The following is a 20,671-nucleotide window of genomic DNA, read 5'->3' on the forward strand; positions in this document are numbered from 1 at the left end:
TTTTTTTTTTTTTGTAAACAGTTGCAACGCTAGAGTAATTCACGCCTGAGTCCCAGGGCTGAGCTGAGAGCATCGGCCTGGCCTGGCTGAGCTGGGATCTCTCTCCTCTTGGGTTTAAGGATCTGGGGGTGGGGAAGAGCTTAACAGCAGCCGAGTTTACTAGCTCCAATAAATGTCTGCTCTAAACGGCTTTAAAAAATAATGATGCCAAACAGGCCTTGATCTGAAGTTAAGACCTTGTTTCAACACTTGAGGTTCTCTCAACCACGACAATGCCTTTATTGAACCTGGCCAAGCAACACCACCAGCTCTAAAAAACCTGGTCCTCGGAATTGCAACTATCTTTCTTGTGACCCTGTTTTCTTCTTTAACCACTCCCAACGCAGGCGGGCAGCTCCTTGTGGGTAAAAGGGGTCCTGGGACGAACAACAATGGCCTCTTTCGCGACAAAATGCAGCAGAATTGCTTGAAAAAAGTTGGGTGTAGCACCAGGAATACTCACTTAGATCTTGGTGCTTAAGAAAATAAATATCGTTGTTTGTTGATTTTTTTTTTCTTTCCCTCAGCAACAGTCTTTCAGACAAAGAAATATTTTAATAAACACAATGGCAGCTAGCTTTGGGCTTCCCCTCCACTTTAGGATCACATGAGCATATATTTTAAAAATATTAAATCACTTTACAAAAGGGATGGTACTTTCAAATAACACAAAGACTGAAGCCTCATAATTTTCCTAGCAACTTGGTTTTGGAATTTTTTATTTAAAGACGTAGCAAACTCCACCCCATTTGTTATTGGGTAGAAATTGCTAGATCGTCGATGAGAGTCAGAAGATGGAAGATACGTGAAAGGCTCTATTCCTCTCTGCCCGGCTTCTTCCCAGAGAGAAATTATTTTCTCATAAACACAAACCACGAAGAAGTGGACCTGCAGGCCGCTCCTTCCTCTTCCATCCCTTTGAGAAACTCGCGAGGAGGGTAGGAGCAAACCAGATACAATCTCTTTAGACATGCTTATCTTACCAAAAAGGAAAAAAAATCCATCTCCCTCCGTCCTGGATTTCTGAGTCCAGTTGTGCCTGGATTTGTGAAGGCTCTGGCACAAGGCAAGGGGGGCCTTTCTCACAAAAGGCTGGCATGCATCGAGTAGAATTTGAATTCCTCTAAACTCCGTGGCTGTAAAGCAAATTTGCCTCATGATCATGATTTCAGCCCAGGGAGGACGCTGGTCCCCAGGGCTTGCCTGGGTGTTTCTTGTTTCATGGGGATCCCCAAAGAGACTAGGCGCACTGAGGTTTGGGGAGGCTCGGTGTGTACTTTTAAAAGACTTCTCATTCTCAAACTGGAGGCCATCTCCCTGTGGTGATGAGCAGGGGACTAGCCTAGCTGAGTGTGTGGTGTTTGAAGCAGCAGCTGGGTCAAACTCAGGGTCCAGCAGGGGCCGTGCCCTCCGCCTTGATTTCTTTTTCTCGAGTCCCTGCCTTTGCTTCCAGAGTTTCCTTAGGATGCATGATTTGTTGCTTTCTCTGAGCTGAGCTGGGACATGCAGAGTGGTTCTGGGCTTGGCAGTGCACAGGTACCCCAGGGACAGAGGCCACTTCCCCTGGCTGCAGGGAGGAGAAGGCCCCCTTTTTGAGGTCTTTGACGTTTGTTATTCTCCCCTCTTCCCACAAGCATCTGAGGTTTTCCATTTGTGCCCCAGCCTCACATGACGCTGTCCTAAATCCTAGCACCTTCCCAGCGGCTCAGACACAGAAGGTTTTCTACAGGCTTCTCTTTTTCCTCATTGCAAAGTTTAGACGCAGGTCTTGTTTGTGCATATATAAATCAGCGGCCCCCACTGCAATTATCTGCCTTGTTCGGAAATGGTTTTTCTCGATGAAGTGTTCCATTTGATAAAGAAGAAGAATATAAATCCTGGGAAATGGTGACAGCAGGTAATTTATTCTTTGTCCCTGGCCAAAATGAGGCCCTGTTTGCACCAAAGAGAGCTCCCTCCATACAATGCGGCTGCTTTCTGAATCCCAACAAATGTGATAATATTTTGAAAGTCTTTTGTCAACGGGTCAGGAAAGGCAAAAACGAGTCTCTCTGCCCTACCCTTCCTCCTCTCAAAGGAAAAATGCTAGCAAATTGTTGAAAGCCAACATTTAACCCAGCAAATTAAGTGAAAGATTTTAAATTGGAAAAAAAAAATTGAAGGGAACAAAAGCGAAGCTCATTTGCAATGAGGGGGGCAGTGGGTGAGTAGTGGATGCCCAGTGCCCCTCGTTGGACATTCCAACCCTGGCAGATCGCTCACCCCGATGGAGGAGAGTGACTACATTGGGGCGAAGGAAACGAAAGCAAAAGGAAAAAGGCCTCCCGTCCGGGCCGGGCCGCACCGGGTTTTCATTAGAAGCCAGGCCGGTTCTCAGGGCGCGGGCTGCGTGGCTATCAGTCTGGCTAATCTGCTAATAAAATGCCTTTGTGTATCACACTCAGAGAAAGAGATTAGCCTCGTCTGCTTCCACTTTGGGGAGACCCGGCTTAGCGCACTGCGGCTGGGGCTCCAAAGGTCTGCCTGTGGCCGGCCCCAGCTACCCCTTCTACTCTGTCCCCAGATTGCCACTGGCCTTGGCTTTTTCCAGAGGGGCTGGCTGGACCTATTCCAGTTGCGTTTCATGGGCTGAGTTTGTAAGGTGTGCTTGACACACGGAGTCCTGGGGTCCTGCTCCCCAGTATGAGCATGTGACAGTCCTATTTCCCACCGTTCCCTGGCCTCTGGCCTCCTGGCCACTTGGCACCCTGCACTAACAATGACATACTCTCTCTCTTTATATATATATATAGAGGCAGTGGTGTGTTTTGTTTTGTTTTAAACTCACACCTTGGATAAGCCCCTTCCCACCTCTGCTTCCTGGGGGCATTTCTCCCTTGCTCCTGTTTGCTTTCTGAATGTTAAAACAAATTCAAGAACAGATCCTGCCCGTGTCTCCAGAAATGTTTCTGACCAACTTGCTTGCCCATAGCTGTGGGAGAAGGAATGACCCCGGAGTGGTGCAAATATCTTGGCTTTTTCCAAAAAAGGGGACTCTCTCTCTCTCTCTGTGTGTGTGTGTGTGTGTGGCGGTGGCGGTGGAGGGGGGGAGCAGACAGTATTGCTGAAAGGGGAGGAGTCAGGCCACTCAGAGGGAACAGAGGTCCTGGTGGGCTTGCCTCTGCCTTCTGGTTCATGCTGAGATGACAGAGTAAGTGGACTGCCATGTTCTACCACCTTCTAGAACCCAGGGGCAATTTCAGTGATGCTCAGTTTGTCCCCACCATCCTGACAGTGCTAGCAATAGGCCTGGTTCCTCTGTGGCCTGTCTGATGATGTTGATGTTCAGTTCCTGTTGGCTGCTGGCCCTGGTCTCTCCACTCCAGGACCTGAAGGACTTGTATGATGTAAGTCCAGGAGTCCTAATCATTGATAATTTGTGGCCTCTCCATATACATTGCGTATCACTGGCCCCTTTTGGGTGATGGGGCCAGAGTCCATGAGGAAGTTGATGGCCCCATGTAGCCTCTGCTGTTGCTCAGTTCCTCAGCCTGTGCTTCAAGGGTGAGGGTGAAGGGTGTCAGAGGAGTGAGGCTGAGTGGCAAGGTGGCCATTGCTCCCCTGAGATCTCCCAAGGTAGAGGACACAGGAGACTTCTTGCTCCTCAGATGCTCATGTGAGCCAGACCGCTTCTCAGGGGTCCTGTGTGTGTAGGAGGCAGGGGTCTCAGTGCCTGGGTCACCCATGGCTCTACCTGCCAGTCACTCCTTGAAAGCAGGCATCAGCATGTGCTCATTGGAGCAAATCCTCCGGGGAACTTGGTGGACACTTGCTGGCCTTTTTCTTCATGTTTGACCCTCCCCTCCTTCTACCTGAGATCTTCATACTCTGCCCCCAGACCAGGTCTCAGTCTGTGTGAAGAAAGACATGGCCTAAAGTCTGAGTAGACCCCTTGGAGATCAAGGTTTTAGCTGCTAGCACTGTCATGCTCAGCTTTCTGGGCTCCCGATGTACCCCAATACGTGTCTGTATATATAAACATACATGTCATTGGAATGTGAAGCTAAGGTCATTTCCAAAGTCAGCCTGCACATGGGACCTTCTGCAGCCAGTGGAGGCTGGGAGAAGCCTGGGGTGGGCTGAAGGGTGTCACCACTGCCCTGATCTCCCCTCTGCTACTGATTTGTTCAGCCCCAGAGCTGGTCCAGAGGACAGACACTGAGTCTGTGGAGTCCTGACATCATTCATGGAAGGCTGGGAAGGAAACCAAGCCAGGTCCATGTCACCCTGGTTCCTAGCTTGAAGGTTTTGTTCCCCTTCTCCTGCCACGGGGCATGTCTTCTCTGATACTGTGGCTTCAAGAACTTTCTCATCAGGAAGCTGAAGCCCTTTCCTGCCATCTCTTTTCTTCTCTGGAAATTAGCGCAAAGGTCATGCATCATGAGCATTAAATTGCTGACAGAAGTAATTTCCCCACTGAAGACACTTGGGCAACCTGGATGCAGAGTATGGAGTTCAGCTACGGAGTTCTTCCCTTTGGGATCCATTTGGTATTTAGAAAGGGGTGTATGTGTGAGATAGAGGTAGAGGAAGACACACACACACACACACACACACACACACACACAGATACACAGAGAAAGATAAAAAGAGGGAGAGAGGGGAATACAGAGAGAGAGAGAGAAATACATTGTTTAGTGTGTGGTGTCAGTGGTGTCAGGACCTCTCCAAAGTACTAAAGAACAGTGATGTCAGTCTGAGGGCTAAGGTACACCTGATACAGGCCATGATATTTGCAATTATTTGTTATGTATGAGAAAGTGGGACGATGACTAGGGATGATAGAAGGAGAATTGATGTGTTTGAGCTGTAGTGCTGGAGAAGAGTGTCGAATATACCATGGATGGGTAGGAGAACAAACAGGTTCATCCTGGAGAAGGTGAAACCAGACTGCTCTTTGGAGGCAAGGACTCTGAAGCTTCATTTGACATACTTTGGGCACGTTGCAAGGAGGGCTCCGTCCTTGGAGAGGGACATCATGCTTGGGAAGGTGGAGGGACAGAGCAGGAGAGGAATACCCTTGATGAGATGGATTGACTTAGTGACTGGGGTAATGGGGGTAGGTGTGTCAGAGACAATGAGGTTGGCTAAGGATAGAGCAGGGTTCAGAGCTATTGTATATATAGGGTCGCTATGAGTCACAAGCGACTTGATGGAAATAACAACAACAACAACAACAACAGTGTGTGTGAGAGAAAGAGAGAAGAAAACAGAGAAAAAATATCCATGGAAAATGAGGAGAAAGTGAAGAGATAAAAAAAAAAAAGAAAATGAGGAAAAAGTGTTGAGAGACAGAGAGATTAAACACTATCTATGAGTGATGTGTTTGTGAGGGAGATTGCTTGCATGTATACATATGAAATAGTGAGAGAGGGAGAATATTTGAGTGTGTGTGTTTGCGTGAGCTAGAGAAAGGGGTCTCACTTTTTTTGAGAGTCCATAAGGACCAGGAAGTTCTCACAGAAACTCTTGGGATTATGGGAAATTTGAGAGACTCCGTTAATAGAATGAAACGTTTCTTTTTCAAAGAGTTGTGTGTCTTAGAAAGCTTTGTTTGACCGTCAGTATTTCAGGGAGTCTTTATTTTAGCTACTCAAAAGAGTTAGAATGTTACTTGCATCTGGCGGCAGCCTGCCTCTCCTGTCAGGACCAGGGAGCAGAAACACTTCCTGTGGGGTCAAAATTGACTCAATCTACTTTTTTATTTAAAAAAAAAGTTTAAAATCTAATGTACCCTTTCCAAAAAGATATTTTTAAAAGCCCTTTTATTCAATCAGTAAATATTTAGTGAAAGTTCACATACTTTTGAGATGTAGGAATAAGTTGGTAAATAACTCATTAAAATAAAGAAAAAATCAGTATAAAACAAAGGAAAAAACCAAAAAAAGTTGGAACAGGTGTATAAGGTCTTTATGGGTGTTGTTGTTGTCAGTTGCCATCAAGTGGACTACAACCCATAGCAACCTGGTGAACAACAGACCTGAACTTTGGCCTCTCCTAGGCCGTCCTTGTGCTCTCTGTCCTGATTAAGCCCATTATGGTGCTTATCAATCAAATGCCTTTCTTAGTGTGTTAGGTTATTAGGTGCCATTGAGTTGAGTATGACTCATAGCGACCCTATCTATGATCTGAACCCTGTCCTATCCTGTTCCATCTTAATACTTCCTAAACCACTAGAGCCTGCTGTCAATCCACCTCGCCGAAGATTTGCCTCTCCTTCACCAACCCTCTACCCTTCCAAGCACCATGTCCCTCTCCAAAGAACAGCACCTCCTAGCAACAGGCCCAAAGTACGTGAGGCAAAGCTTCATCATTCTGGCCTCCAAAGAGCACTCTGGCTGCACCCTCTCTAAGACACATCTGTTTCTTCTCTTGACCATCCATGGGATGTTCAGCACTCTTCTCCAACACCACAGATCAAACACATCCATTTTTCTTCTGTAATCCTTATTTTTCATTGTCTAGCTCTCAGCTGCATAGCAAGTGACCAGAAAGACCATGGTCTGAATCAGATGTACCTTAGTCCTCAAACTGACATCTTATTTTATAGTACAGATTATTACCTTTCTGTGCATATAAAAACAGCCCTGGTGGGGTGGTGCTCCTGACAGAAAGGCCAGCTGTTTGAACCACTAGTTCCTCTGTGAAAGAACATGGGCCTTTTCCTCTTGTAAGGCTGTGTGGCCTTGGAAACTGGATGGAGGGGGTCACGGTGAGTGCAGGAGTCAACTTGATAGCAGCCATGGGCTGTGCACTTAAAACATTTCCAAAACATAATGAACACAATGCTGTATGTGTTAGATATCATGGAGTCAGGACTGAGTCAAAGTCAACGCTGTCGTGGATTTTCAGATGCGATAAATTGTATGGGAGAGACTGTCCATCTTTCTCCTGTGGCACAGGTGGTGGTTTCAAACCACGTACCTTTGTGTTGGCAGTGCAGCTCCTTACCACTGAGCCACCAGAGCTCCATAAACATAATAAATAGAAAAGAATATGTGTGTCTATACAGACTCGATACTATAGCGAATGCTGAAGAAACAGTTCTTAGAATGATTTGTTGTTGTTGTTAGGTGTGGCTGCATTGAGTGTGAACACAGATCTGAATCCTGTCCTATCCTGTACCATCCTCACACTTTCTGACACGTTAAAGCCTATTGTGGCAGTCACTGTGTCAATCCACAAGGCTGAGGGTCATCTTCTCCTTCACTGCCACCCTTCCAAGCATCCTGTCCCTCTCCAAGGAATAGCCCTTCCTACCAACATGATGCGAAGCCTCGTCATCTTTGCCTCCAAAGAGCACTCCGGCTGCACCCTCTCCAAGACATATTTGTTTGTTCTTTTGGCAGTCCATTGGATATTCAGTGCTCTTCTCCAACACCACAGCTCAAAGGTATCAATTCTTCTCAGATACACAGCAAGTGATCGGAAAAACCATGGTCTGAATCAGATGCACCTTAGTCCTCAAACTAATATCATTACTCCTCAATAGTGTGGGGAGGTCCTTAATTTCAGACTTTCCCAGTGCAATACGTCTCCTGATTTCCTGACTGCTGGTACTAAGGGTGTTAATTATGGATCCAAGTAAGATGAAGTTGTAATAATGGTTTGTTGTTGTTGTTATGTGCCATTAAGTCACCTGCGACTCATAGTGACCCTATGTACAACAGCCCTAAACCCTGCTCTATCCATTGCCAATCTCATTGTCTCTGACACACCTATCCCCATTACCCCAGTGATGGAATCAATCCATCTCATCAAGGGTCTTCCTCTCCTGTGCAGCCCCTCCACTCTCCCAAGCATGACGTCCCTCTCCAAGGACTGATACCACCTTGCAACATGCCCAAAGTATGTCAGATGGAACTTCAGAATGCAACCTTGCCTCCAAGGAGTAGTCTGGCTTCATCCTCTCTAGGACAAACTTGTTTGTTCTCCTACCAGTCCATGGTATATTCAATACTCTTCTCCAGCACCATAGCTCAAAGGCATCAATTCTCTTTCTGTCATCCCTAGTCATTGTCCAGCTCTCTAATGCATAGCAAGTAATGGCAAAGACCATGGCCTGTAACAGGTACACCTTAGTCTCCAGACTGACATTGCTGCTCCTCAGTACCTTAGAGAGGTCTCTGCCAGCAGACTTTCCCAATACAATTCATCTTTTAATTTCCTGGAAGCTGGTGCCAAGAGTGTTGAGTGTGGAGCCAAGCATACTGAAGCTTCAACACACACTTTCTTGTTCCATTGATGTCTTGCATACCAGAAGGGCATTCCTGAGTTGACACTATGGGAACATTAATAACTAAGCAATGCAGGGGAAGATGAGGGGAAAGTGACCACTACTGAAGGCGAGAGGCCTGGTGTCAGGGACGGTGGAGCTGGTGCTGCAGAGCCAGGGTTTGGGTCCGCCACAGCCAGGGGCCATTCATTGCGGGAATTGATGTCTTGAAGTCTCCATCCAGAGAAGTTCGTATAGAGCTTTACATGTGCTCATCATAACTGGCTGCATGGCAGTAGAGGCCCTTGGTAACTGTGGGGTAAAATTTGGTGAAATTCTCCATATTAGAATCTTGCCCTTTTAACTTTATGTCCATGGTTCAATGCGATGAAAGGCTAATTCTTTAATAAGCATTTTGGCTTGGCAGTTTCTAAGCCTGAGTCTTCTTCCTCAAACTCTTGCCTTTTTTCAATGCTTTACCAGAACTTGCATCAGATTTACACTCTGGAGGGGGAAGAAGGGGGAAATGTAAGCCAAATACGAAGTCACACACTCAACACAGTGCTGATGGCAGCGGGATTCAACTTGTAAAGGGGAGTGTGTGTCTTCTTCTGAGAGCCGACCAATAGGAACCAAAGACCAAAATTGTTCAATGCTTCCATGAGTGTCATCGAGTAAACCATGTTTTGTCATTATGAACCATTTGATTTAACTCCATTATATCAAATACCATGGACTTGAAGCTTATGGTCTGCTCCCAAGTGCGAGCTCTCTGTTAAATTGAACATTCTTAACCTGGAGACGCACCCTACCTTCTGTAATAAGGAAAAGAAATGGTTTTCAACAGAAGGTCACAGTTATTCCAGGGCAGAAGAGAATTCACGCTCAGGGTCCCTTCACAGAGACCAGCAGCAGCTGGGTCCAGGAGAGTGACTGAAGGGCTTAGACTAGGCCTGATTTCAATTGCTTCACATGCATGTGAAAGCTGGGCAGTGAAAAAGGAAGCCCACAGAACACCTTGAATTATGCCTTTGATGAAGTGGGTGAAGAATGTGTACTACTCTATATGGACTGACAGAAAAATCAAACACATCTCTCTTGGAAGAAGGGCAGCCACAGTGCTCTTTAAAAATGGGGGTGTTCTCCCCCTCTTCGGCTTCAATGCAGTAAACATAATTTATCCAGTTTTTCTCAGTCTTACCCCCACCCTGATGTCAGCCTCATTCTACAACAGTGGTACCATGCAGTATTTGTCATTTTGTGACTGAGATATTTCACTCAGCATAATGTCCTCCAGGGTCACGCATTTTGAATAATATTGCATGAGTTCCTTGTTTTTCAATGCAGCGTAGTATTCCATCGTGTGAATATATCACAGCTTCTCTATCCATTCATTTGTTGGTGGGCACTTGGGTTGTTTCCAACTTCTTGCTATTGTGAACAAAGCCACGATAAACATGGGTGTGCATATATCTGCTTGGATGTCGGTTATGCAGAGTGGAGTATACTCGGGGTGGGGTGGGGGTAGGGGTGTGCGGGGAGTTTTTCTTTTGCTTTTCAAGGAGAAGAGAGAACTGGGGGTGGGCGGGGAGAAAAGTGCAACAATGAATGACTGGAAATCCAAAATCTCTGTAAATGTTCATTAAAATAGAAAAATAAAAAAGAAAGAGACATCGAGCTGAGGAAGGTCAGTGAAGGAGAGGAAGACTCTCAGCGAGATGAACTGACATAAGGGGCTTGAGCACAGCACAGATTATGCATACGACACAGGGCCAGGTGAGATTACAATCTGTTGTTCACTTGAGTTGCTGGGAGTCAACTTCATGGCACCTAACAGCAACAACATAAGTACTCGAGAATTAGCAATAGGAAAAATTGTCTCGGGTTTTAGTCCTTGTCCTTGGAAACCTTTCTAAATGTCCGCTTTTCCACCTCAGAGGTAGTGATGATGCAGTTCTTACTTTGTCTCTAGATCCTGATCTTAAAAGGTTTCATTTTGCATGTTGTGGATATGAATAAATTTTGGACCTGTTTAAAAAAAATGAGGGTGATGGGGGTAAAGTGGGGTGTGGGGGTCTGTGTGAGGGGCAATGTATATGAACTTTGTAGGTAAATCAGAGTAAAATAAGAAGAATAAAAAAGAATTGCAAGAAATAAAAAAAAGAAGAAAAAAAGCAACACAATGTGAATGAAGAATAGTGTGTGAAACACAATGTATATAAACTTTGTAGGCAAACCAATAAAAAAATGTACAATAGAATGCCTGATTATATGAAACACAATGTGGATGAAGGATTGTATATAACACAATGTATATGCATGGTATGAGCAGTCAGGAAACAAGGAGATACACTGCAATGGGAATATCTGCAGTTAGGGACCTTTCCAAATTATTGAGGAGCAGTGATGTCGGTTTGAGGACTAAGGTATGTCTGATTCAGGCCATGGTCTTTCCAATTACACGCTATGCATCTGAGACCTGGACAATGAATAAGGATGACAGAAAAAGAATTGATGCTTTTGAGCTGTGGTGTTGGAGAAAAGCACTGAACATTCCATGGACGGCCAGGAAAATTAAGAAATACGCCTTGGAGAGGGTACAGCCAGAGTGCTCTTTGGAGGAAAGACTGATGGGGCTTTGCCTCACATACTTTGGGCGTGTTGCCAAGAGGGACTCTTCCTTGGAGACGGACATGACACTGGGAAGGGTGGAGGGTTGGGGAAGGAGAGGAAGACCCTCAGCCAGGTGGATTGACAGGGTGACTGCTGCAATGGGCTCTAGTGTGTCAAGAAGTGTGAGGATGGCACAGGGTAGGACAGGGTTCAGATCTGCTGTTCATAGGGTCACTATGAGTCATACTCAATTTGATGGCACACAACAACAACAATAACAACAACAACAACATGTGAATGAAACATAAGGTAAAGGAATTGTTATATGAAAACCAATACAAATATTAAAAAAAATGAGGATGGAGAGACTTGGTCTCGGGTGGTTTGGGGACTTTATCAGGAAGGCCAGTGTCATGTTTGGAGAAGTAGAAGGTCAGCAAAAGAGAGGAAGACCCTGAAGGCAATGGACTGACAATTCACTGAAGGTGATGGGAACAGAGGGCTTGAACACTGCAAAGACTGTGAGGAGGGCACAGGATCAGCTGTCTGTACACACGGTCACTGTGAGGCGGAGCTAACTCGATGGCACTTAACAAGCCCAGGTCCAGAAGGAGACTTGAGAACTACCTCGGCCCTGCCTGCAGCTTCTTGGGCCTCTAGACTTTTTGAGTCTTGGTTTGTGCGCTCCTTCTGCAAACTTGTCTCTAGAGTCAGGAGATGAGCTGTGTGTGACACCTTGCAGAGGTCAGCATGAGCAGGCGTTCTTTTTTTATGTGGGCTTCAAAAACACCTTTCCTTCTTTCTTTTCTTTTTCCCCTCCAGAGGGAAAACGTAGGATTTGGTGACCATACTTCACAACTCCTCACTGCCTGGAACATCCTTATTTAAACAACTGCCATCTGCTCAATTCTAAGTCATACAGACCTGTGTCCTGAACAGACAAGAGCTGTCCCAGAGTGCTTTCCGCCCAGTAATCTCTACAGATGTAGACTACTATGGCTCTCTCCTATGGAACAACTTCTGGACTTGAACCATTGAACTTTTGGCGAGCATCCAAGCACTTTAACCACTGTGTCACCACAGCTCATTGGGTGGTTTTATGATTAGGAAAATCAAAGGCTCTATTTCTGTTTCTTCAGCAGCCACCAAGACAGCATGTTTATGTATATTAATTTCTACATCCATATCTGTTATTTGTATCTATATATCTGTAGCACCTCTATCTGTCTGTCTATCTATCATCTATCTAATCACTTACATATATTTTAATATATGTATATATCTTTATATATATATGTAAATAAAACTCATCAATCAAAACATTTATAATTTCATGTTCATGAAATGTCCACCCAGTATTTTATCAGTAAAATATCCACCATAAAACATTTACAATTTCAACCATTTTTAGGGGCACAATTCGGAGGCATTGATAATATTCACCATCTTTAATGTTTCCCACTCTCCGAATCTCATCTTTTAAAGCAAATAAAGGTCCCTTTGACAAAATGAAGCTGCAAGGTTATCACCCATGACATTATGGAGCTAAAGCAAATTACGTTGATCAAAGAAAGTAGGGGCCCCCGAGGACCCCTGGAGGGGATGGTGCCCTGAGGACACAGGACGAAGCCACTGGTTCAAGAGGTTGATGGGCTTCCTAGCATCACTGAGATACCAGGAACAAAGGACTCAACCAAGCAGGCTTAGCTCTGCCCTCAAGGCTCTTGGCTCTAGATGCAAACTGCCCTCTGGAGGCGTAGGACATCCCCTATCCTCTCCTGGTGGGCTGGTGGGCCTGGAGGTGGTGCCTGCCTGCATGCCCATGGCCCTGGGGGGTGGGGACGAGTTACAAGTACAAGAGCACAGCAAGCTGTCTGCACAACACTGTCTGCCTCTGGGAGGCTGGAGCCGGAGTGCTGAGTGCTGGCATCCGAAGTGACTTGGGCTTCTCATCACCACCATGCCACTCAGGAGTCACGGGACCCCTCCAGAGGACAGGGCTCTGTGCCAGTCACCTCACCAAGCTGGCTGGGCTGTGAGACAGGTTCTCAGAGACCCCAGGCAGGCAGCTGCCTGGCTGACAAGGAGGCACCTCCGGCCAGCCAGGCACTGAGCCCACCTGGAGAAGGTGGGCAAGCAGTGCGGGCCACTTAGTCACAATTCTCGTGCGGACAGTTCCTGTTCTCCGTGACTCTCGTGTTTCACTGGCGGCAGACTTTGCAGGGGCTTGAATGCCCGCAGTCTTGGCTGCTAGTGACTCTGGCTACTTTTCTTCATGCCAGACACCATCACCTTTTCACTTGGAAGCCCAGGCAGCATAGAAAAGGCTACAGACAGAAGGTTCCATTGAAGCTATCGTGGGGTTCACAGAGGGGGTGGTGCTAAGTAAATCTGTGCTCATAGACTCCCCAGAAATCCAGTCCAGTAGCTGCTTCCACGTTAGACCAACTTGTTGAAAGGACCTGTTTGGGAGTGGGAGGGCCTTCACCTTGGCTCTCTTGTCAGCTCTGGTACCTTAAACTGGACCAGGTACCTTAAACAGGACCAGGTACCTTAAACTGGACCAGGTACCTTAAACTGGCTCTGAGGTCAGTGGTTGTGTGCCAGCCGGGACTCACCTGCTCGTTGACCTGGTACATGGTGAGGTTCTGGTCATCACAGGAGTAGGCCACACGGATGTACTTGAGCCAGCTGCTGGCCCCGGTCTGGTTAGCATCCACACAGAACTTCTCGCCACTCAAGTCTTCTGAAATCTGCACAGGAACAGAGAGAACAAGGTGAGTGAGGTCAGAGGTGCCTCATCTGCTAGAGAGCCCACATCCTCTACATCTGCCCAGGCAGCGGCCAGGTGGTGTGGGCTTTAGGCCAGGAGGGCAGCTTCCCTGGACACCAGCTGGCTTGCCCATGGTGGAGACAGTGGAGAGGCTGGGAATGAGTTTTGTTATCTCACTGATCAGATCGCCGCTCTGACCAGGCAATAAATAATACCCCAGGGCTGTCAAATCTCCCCAGGTGACATATGCTAGGAACAAGGGTTTGCACACAGGTTTCCTTACGGCCTGGGCTAAAGAAAGAAAACATTGTTGAAGGCTACAGTGGCAGAGTTGGGGTGCGTGCTTGCATTTGGGCCTGGGTGACTGTGTGTGAGCACACACACTCCCCTATCTGCAGCACCCTGAAAGTAACACAAGCCCCTCACTGCCTGCTGAGGGGGATGTTTCCATTTGACACCCCAGCGGCATGCTAAATGCCAGGCCACTTTCACCCTGTCCTCAGAGACACGTTTGATCTTGTCTTTGCTTCTGGTGTATTTTGTTCTCACTGTGTCTTCAGCAGCTGCCCGCGACATGCTGGAAACCTGCTGTGAGCATGTTTCCCAGCTTGCTGCTTGCTGTTCCGTCTAAGCCTGGGAGCTGGCCATTTACAAGGAGACCTGAGCGGCTGCCCGGCTGCTGAGAGAGGGGTTCCTGGATAGAAGAGCTGCTGGACGGAGCTGCAGAGGCTGCAGGCAGAGCAGCTGGGAGGGAGGAGGCGCCGCCACCACCACCACCGCCTGTGCTGCTTAGTGCCGACTCTCGTTCTGAATCTTTGTAGACAACAGCATCTTGAAGACCTGCTTAGGAAGCCCAGCCCCAGCCCCAGCCCAGAGGAGGAAGGAGCAGAGAAACAAGGACAATGGCAGGGGCTGAGCTACCACAGTGAGGTTCTGGCAGTGGAAGACCTGTATCCAACATACAGGCTGTGTTCAGGGGGAAGAGGTGGACAGGTGTGCCCAGGTGGACCTAGGCAGACACAGGCAATCTATGTGAACAGTGCTGTCTAGGAGGCCAGGTATGTCCAGATGGACAGGCTTATCTGGCAGGGCAAAGTTTTCCAAGTGGGTGGAGGTCTCTCCACGTGCGCACAGGTAGGAGAAATACGTAGTCAGAAGAATGGACTCAAGTGTGGTCAAACAAAGCAAGGGGACATCATTTGTCCCAGTAAAAGTTGAGAAGGTAAGAAACTTACAGACAAATAATCTAAAGACCCACAAAATATCAAGTGTTGGCGAGGCAGTGGAGAAACTGGAACTTTTTGTATAGCTGGTGGCACCACGCAATGTTGCAGCTGCTGTGAAACATGGTGTGGCATTGGTTCAAGAAGTTACACAGAGAATTAGCATGTAACTCAGACATTGCCCTTTTAGGATTGCTGTGCAGCTTCTTGCAACCAGGCCACCAGTGCTCCCCAGACAGTGCTCCACCAGAGCTCCCCAGATGCGTGCCGAAGAAAGGCGAACGCAGACGCTTGCACACCAGGTTCACGGCAGCACTATTTACAACAGCAGGTGCAAACGGTGCCCACATTCAGCCATAGATGAAAGGAGAAACAGATTGTGGCCTCTGGTCTGGTGGCTTAGTGGCCACGAGTTGTGTTACCACCCTAAAGGCCTGTGGTTCAAATCCACCACCTGCTCCCTGGGAGATAGATGAGCTCCTCCCACATCGTTTACTGCCACCAAAAACCCACTGGAGGGTCAGCGATGGGTCGGTTCCGACTCTGGTACACAAGAAAAGTGGGGTGCTCCCTGGTGGCCTCGTCTGTGTGGAATTGAGTTGCTGACATGAAGGCTGGACCTCTTCAGCAGTTCAGATCCACCACTGGCTCCTCAGGAGAAAGATGGGCAATCTCTTCCCACGTGCTTAGAAATCAACCAAAGTGTCAGCTAATGAGCCAGTTCTAACATGATGCTGGGCTGCCAACCTGAAGGCACATGGTTCGAATCTACGGGCTGAGCCATGGGAGAAGGATAGGCAATCTCCTCCCCGGCCATTTACTGCCTCTGAAAACCCACTGGAGGGTCGGCTGTGTGAGTCAGTTCCAGCTCCACGTACACAACAAGGGAAGAAATGATGCACTGACCTGGCCCACACAGCTGAACGTCCTCCACATCACACTGAGAGAAAGACGTCGGCTGTGAAAGACCACACGGCGCATGATTCCACTGCAATGAAGGCCCAGAATAACAAACCCACAGAGACAGAAGCGATTGTCCAAGGCCTGGGGACATGGAGCAGGAAATTACTGCTGGCTGATACAGCACAATATGGGGTGCCCTTTTGGGGTGACCAGTGCTTCGGTAGAAGTGGTAACTGCACCAATTGTGAATGCATTCAATGCTACAGAACGGTACACTTTAAATTGACTTTCTATTACAAGATGTAGTGTTTATCAACAGTGAAGGCACAAAGACAGAAGAAAGGTGGAGGTGGAAGAGTGTGTGTGTGTGTGGGTGTCAGGGGAGAAGCATGGGGCATCTGTGAAGCAGCATTGCCATGCCTGACTGGCCCTCCCAATGGTGCCACCAGAGCCCCTGTGGGTCCTGCCTCAGCCCCTGTGCTGACTGTGCTGACGGGTGGCTGGTCTCAGCCACTCTTCCTGCTTCTCTGAATGTCAGAGCCAGAATATTCTGAACTATGCACTCCCACCCCATTCTGTTGTGGACAGTCTGGGGGCTGTTCTGTGTCTTCTTTTGGGCCATGTCACAGAGAAGGCGTGACTCCAAATCCCTCAGGTGCTGGGACTGTGGCAAGGTGAGCAGGCCACAGGCTGGCCTGCTCTGTGAAAGGGGAGACTGTGCCTGCCATGTCCACATTTCCCCAGACTCTGTGGCATCACAGGAGGGCTGAATGGGAAAGCCCGGCTCAGTCAATCTAACGGCATTTAAGGCCTCCAGTGCTTGAAACCAAGAAATGCAAACTACATTTTATATACGTAAAGGTACAGCGACCCCATCACTGTTCTCCCAAGGCAGTCCATTCTACAACCATCCACCCATGTGGACAGGGGACAGCTCAGTCTAGAACACACAGCCCGGGCACCCTAAGACAGCCCTTTATCTGAACACTCACCATTAATGCTCCTGAGCCACAGTGATCACATGACAGCTCATTCTAGGCCCCCCCCACCCCAGTGGTACAACAGCTTCTTCTATCAACACCACTCTCTCAAGACTCCCCCCCCAATTCCCCTCCCCACATACAATACAGTTGGTCATGTGGATATCTACCGCCATCCTCCCCACACGACAGGATGTAGGAAAACTTCTCATGGTTCTCCTGAGACAGCCCATCATGCGTACCCACTAACACGCACCCAGTAGAGCTGGTTCCATGAACACTCTATCACCGTGTGCCCAAGACAGCTGCTGCAATGCCCACTCATCACGGTACGCTCACGACCACCCATTCACAAGCATACACCCCTGTGCACTCAGGGCAGCTGGTGTCACTGAGCACCCACCACAGTGTGTCCATGAGAGCTCACCCACCACCCTGTGCCCAATACAGCAGGATCCGTGAACCCTCAGCACTATGGATCCAAGACTGTTCAGGCTCCGTTAAACACCTCCCATCATAGGCCCGGGACAGCCTGTTCTTTGGACATCAAGCACCATGTTTCCAGCACTGCTTTTCTTTGACTACCTTGGATCACTAGGCATCCTTTCTGGGTGGACAGCCCCTGCCTTCTGGAGACTTCCCCATTGTGGTAACTGGCAGCATCAATCTCTCTTCTCACATGATAGCCCTTCAGGTATGTGCACCTGGCTTCACTTGCCTGAACCTCTCTCTGCTGGAGAAATATCACCCATCTGACGTGCCTGAGCTTAGCAGATACACTGGCTGTGCTCCAACTGAACCCTGCTTTGTGGATCTCAGGCCACTGCGTCCCTCTCTGAGTGCTGGGGAAAGCCAGACACAACGTACACTCAGGGAGCTGGCCTCATGCCAGGCAGTCCTGCCACCCCCCTCCCTCCACCTTGACTGCCTGTAGACAGGGGTCTGCTCCCTGGTCCTCTCATTTCCTAGTTCGGCCCCTCATTCCTGGAAAACTCCTCTCCTGACTCATGGGGACAGTCACAGGGTGTGGCTTGCTTCCTCGTGGCCCCCTCCAAAGGTCAAAGGATCCTCATCTACTCAGAGGGCTTCCAGGGCTGGCTTCCTGAGAGATAAGGAAGTCATGGCTAACCTCTTCTTCCAAAGCAGCTCAACTTTCTTCCTTCTGAGGCTCTGACTTCAGGGCCAGCAAGAGAATCCCTGACCTCAGACTCTGCATCTGCCTGGACATGTCCAAGGGCTGACTGTGTGCATCCACCATCATGCTTGGGCAGCTGAGTGTTGCCTGCACCAACACTGAGGGTCGCCTGGACACCGCTGGACTGTGAGGTGGGAGGGAGTGGGGACCAGCAGGTTTTCAGAGGCCACACAGATGTGATCCCTTGGGGCTCCAGGCCACGGGGGCTGTTTCCAGAGGTTCAGGATCACCACTCCTTGCTGGTGGGTAGACAGATGGGATGCTGCAGGGTGCTTCTCACATGGGGTGTGGATGGACCCAGGCCATTTCTGACTTCAGGGAGGATGGCATGGGCTCTAGACAGAAGGGTCTCTCTGCGTCCCTCTGAGCTCCCTTCTCTTTTCTTTCCTCCTTCTCAGGGTGCTGGGGGCCTGTGCAGTCCAGTGTGAGGGGAGTTGTTTTTGTATAAGGCATCATGCTTGGTGCTTCCTGCTGATCCTCTTTGATCACCCCCAGGGATCTTTGAGGTGGTGATTATCTTTTTAAGAAGAAAGAAATATGCCCTGTATGCACAGTGGTCCCAGGAGCAGGGCCCGGTGCTCAGTCCAGCTGCCTATGTGCCCAGATCCTGAGATCTTGGCTGCAGGCTGGATTGCTGCAGAGTGAGGACAAGTCCAGGGCCACAGAGGCCTTAAAATCTGGAATCAGAGAGTGGGGCGGAGCTATCCCAGGTCCCTCCCACCTCTTGTGGGATGAGACTTCCTGTCTAGTAGGACAGCTAGGTCACACGCTTCCAGCCCTCAGACTTTGGGCCATAGCAGGACGATTTAGCTCCATGGGTGCTCTGGGGAGGAAGATGCTGATGGTCATAATAGCTATTATGTGCAGCTGGACACACTTTCTTCACCACGATAGGCCTTTATGAGCTGCATGCTAAGAACCTGGCACTAGAGGTGACTGTGTCTGGCTGGTGCCAGGCTGGGGAGCTCACCTGCCCATTTTCCACCCCTGAATAGACATCACGTGCTTCCTGTCATGTGTCTACAAGCTGGATCCCTGGGTTTGGTGCCTCCTGAGTCAGCTGGGGGCTTTTGGAGGCAGAGTTTGGCCCTATTTTGGACTCAGTGGCATAGAGATCAGCATTTAGGTGCCAAGAATGTATGTATGTAGGTACATATATATGTACGCATGCATGCCTGTATATATGTAGGTACATATATATGTATGCATGCATGCAAAGAGTTACAATACATGGTGAGTACCCAGTCATTCAAGGGGAGGGAGGCTGGAGCAGGAGGTCAGGAGGGCATGGTGCTGGCAGGCTGGGAAGTGGCTCAGCTGTGGGGGCTTCCCCAGACCACAGTGGTCTCAGACCACACTGTCTGGATCTGAGACCCCCTTCCCCATCACCTCTCCAGAGCTGGGCTCTGCGGCTGCTACAGGCCGAGTCCTGGGAACCACAGAATCTGCAAAGGCAGCTGCCGCCTGCCCATTGCCCCGCCAGGCCCTGTCTCAGCTGCCAGCCCTGGCCGCACAGCCCCCCGCCCCCTGGGCCTTTCTCCAGCTCCCCCAGCTCATAAATCACCCCCATCAGAAATGCTGAGTTATGAAGCGGAGTTATGGAAAAATTCTCTTAACCTTTATGATTTTTTTTGCACATCATTTGAGGTTTCCTGCGCTTCTCGCTGTGGGCTCTCGGCGGGGCTGTTTGGTGTTTAATGGGCACGGCCGCGCTGGCTGGCCGGTGTGCAGGGCGGGCAGTGCGCCCAGGCATCTGTCGTCGGCTCGCCTAATGGGTTCCGAGCACTGGAAGGAGGGGCGAGAGCTGCCCTCAAGGGCCCCTGGTCTTGCTGCTGGACCGCTGCTCCCCCAAAGCCCACTGTGCATAAGCCTCCTCTCCCCACGGGGAGGCATCCCCTTGATGGCCAGTCAGCCAGTGGCTCTGGGCAGGAGCCAGGGCAGGTTCACCTGCACACCCCAACCTCTAGTGAGGGCCCACAGCTCCAGAGTCAGAGGTGTCTTTTCTTCTTGTGTGAACACTTGTGCACGAGGCACGAGTGCGCGCGCACACACACACACACACACACACACACACACACACACTCTACAATTTATGGTTTCCCCTGTAGGTGAAACAGAAAGTCCATTCTTATGATGGAAGGGGGTGGGAAGGTGTTCTAGAAACACCTCAGCCTGGTGTGGACATGGCCTGGACGAGCTCATAAATCCACCTCCTGCATTAGGGACCTCGGGCCTATGGCTGGGGTGGGGACTATGACTGGGGGCTATGGCTGGGGGACTATGACTTGGGGAGCCATGAGTGGGGGAATGTGACAGGGTTACAGCTCTGGGCAATGACGGGGGTGGTTGTGACTCAGGGGGCAGTGACAGGATGAGGGGAGTCCTCCTAAGGGGACTTAGCAGGCTAATACCTGGAGCTATGACCACGGTCATGCTGTAACCCAGTGGACAAGATTCCCAGTGGGCAAGCTGTTGGGCTTGAAGCTCATCTGCTTGGGAAGGAGGAAGAAGGAAGGAGAAGAGGCAGAGAGGGAACGAGGGAAGAAGATGGCTTTTAGGAAAATAGGCAACTCATGGAAGCCATTTCTCCAAAATGAAAGACAGAGACAGATGGAGAGGGAGAGAGGGAGAAAGAGAGAGGGAGAGGGAGAGGGGGAGAGAGAAGAGAAGAGGAGAGGAGAGGAGAGGAGA

At 49.1% G+C, this 20,671-nt stretch overlaps 1 protein-coding gene across 2 annotated transcripts in view; it reads right to left on the reverse strand.

The window, feature by feature from the left end:
• PRDM16 (PR domain containing 16) overlaps positions 1-20,671 on the reverse strand; it is a 509,116-nt gene that overhangs the window by 55,572 nt on the left and 432,873 nt on the right. The window contains exon 4 of one of the 2 annotated variants that reach the window (XM_006885814.1): positions 13,521-13,659. Coding sequence is in view for 1 of the 2 variants with exons in the window: in XM_006885813.1 (XP_006885875.1) it covers positions 13,525-13,659 (135 nt within the window). In the remaining variant the exon portion in view is untranslated. The remainder of the gene's footprint in view (positions 1-13,520; positions 13,660-20,671) is intronic. The other variant, XM_006885813.1, reaches the window with a different exon arrangement.

This window comes from Elephantulus edwardii, unplaced genomic scaffold, assembly GCF_000299155.1.
Source record: "Elephantulus edwardii isolate Elephantulus edwardi_28Jun2011 unplaced genomic scaffold, EleEdw1.0 scaffold00045, whole genome shotgun sequence".
NCBI classification, from domain to species: Eukaryota; Metazoa; Chordata; class Mammalia; order Macroscelidea; family Macroscelididae; genus Elephantulus; species Elephantulus edwardii.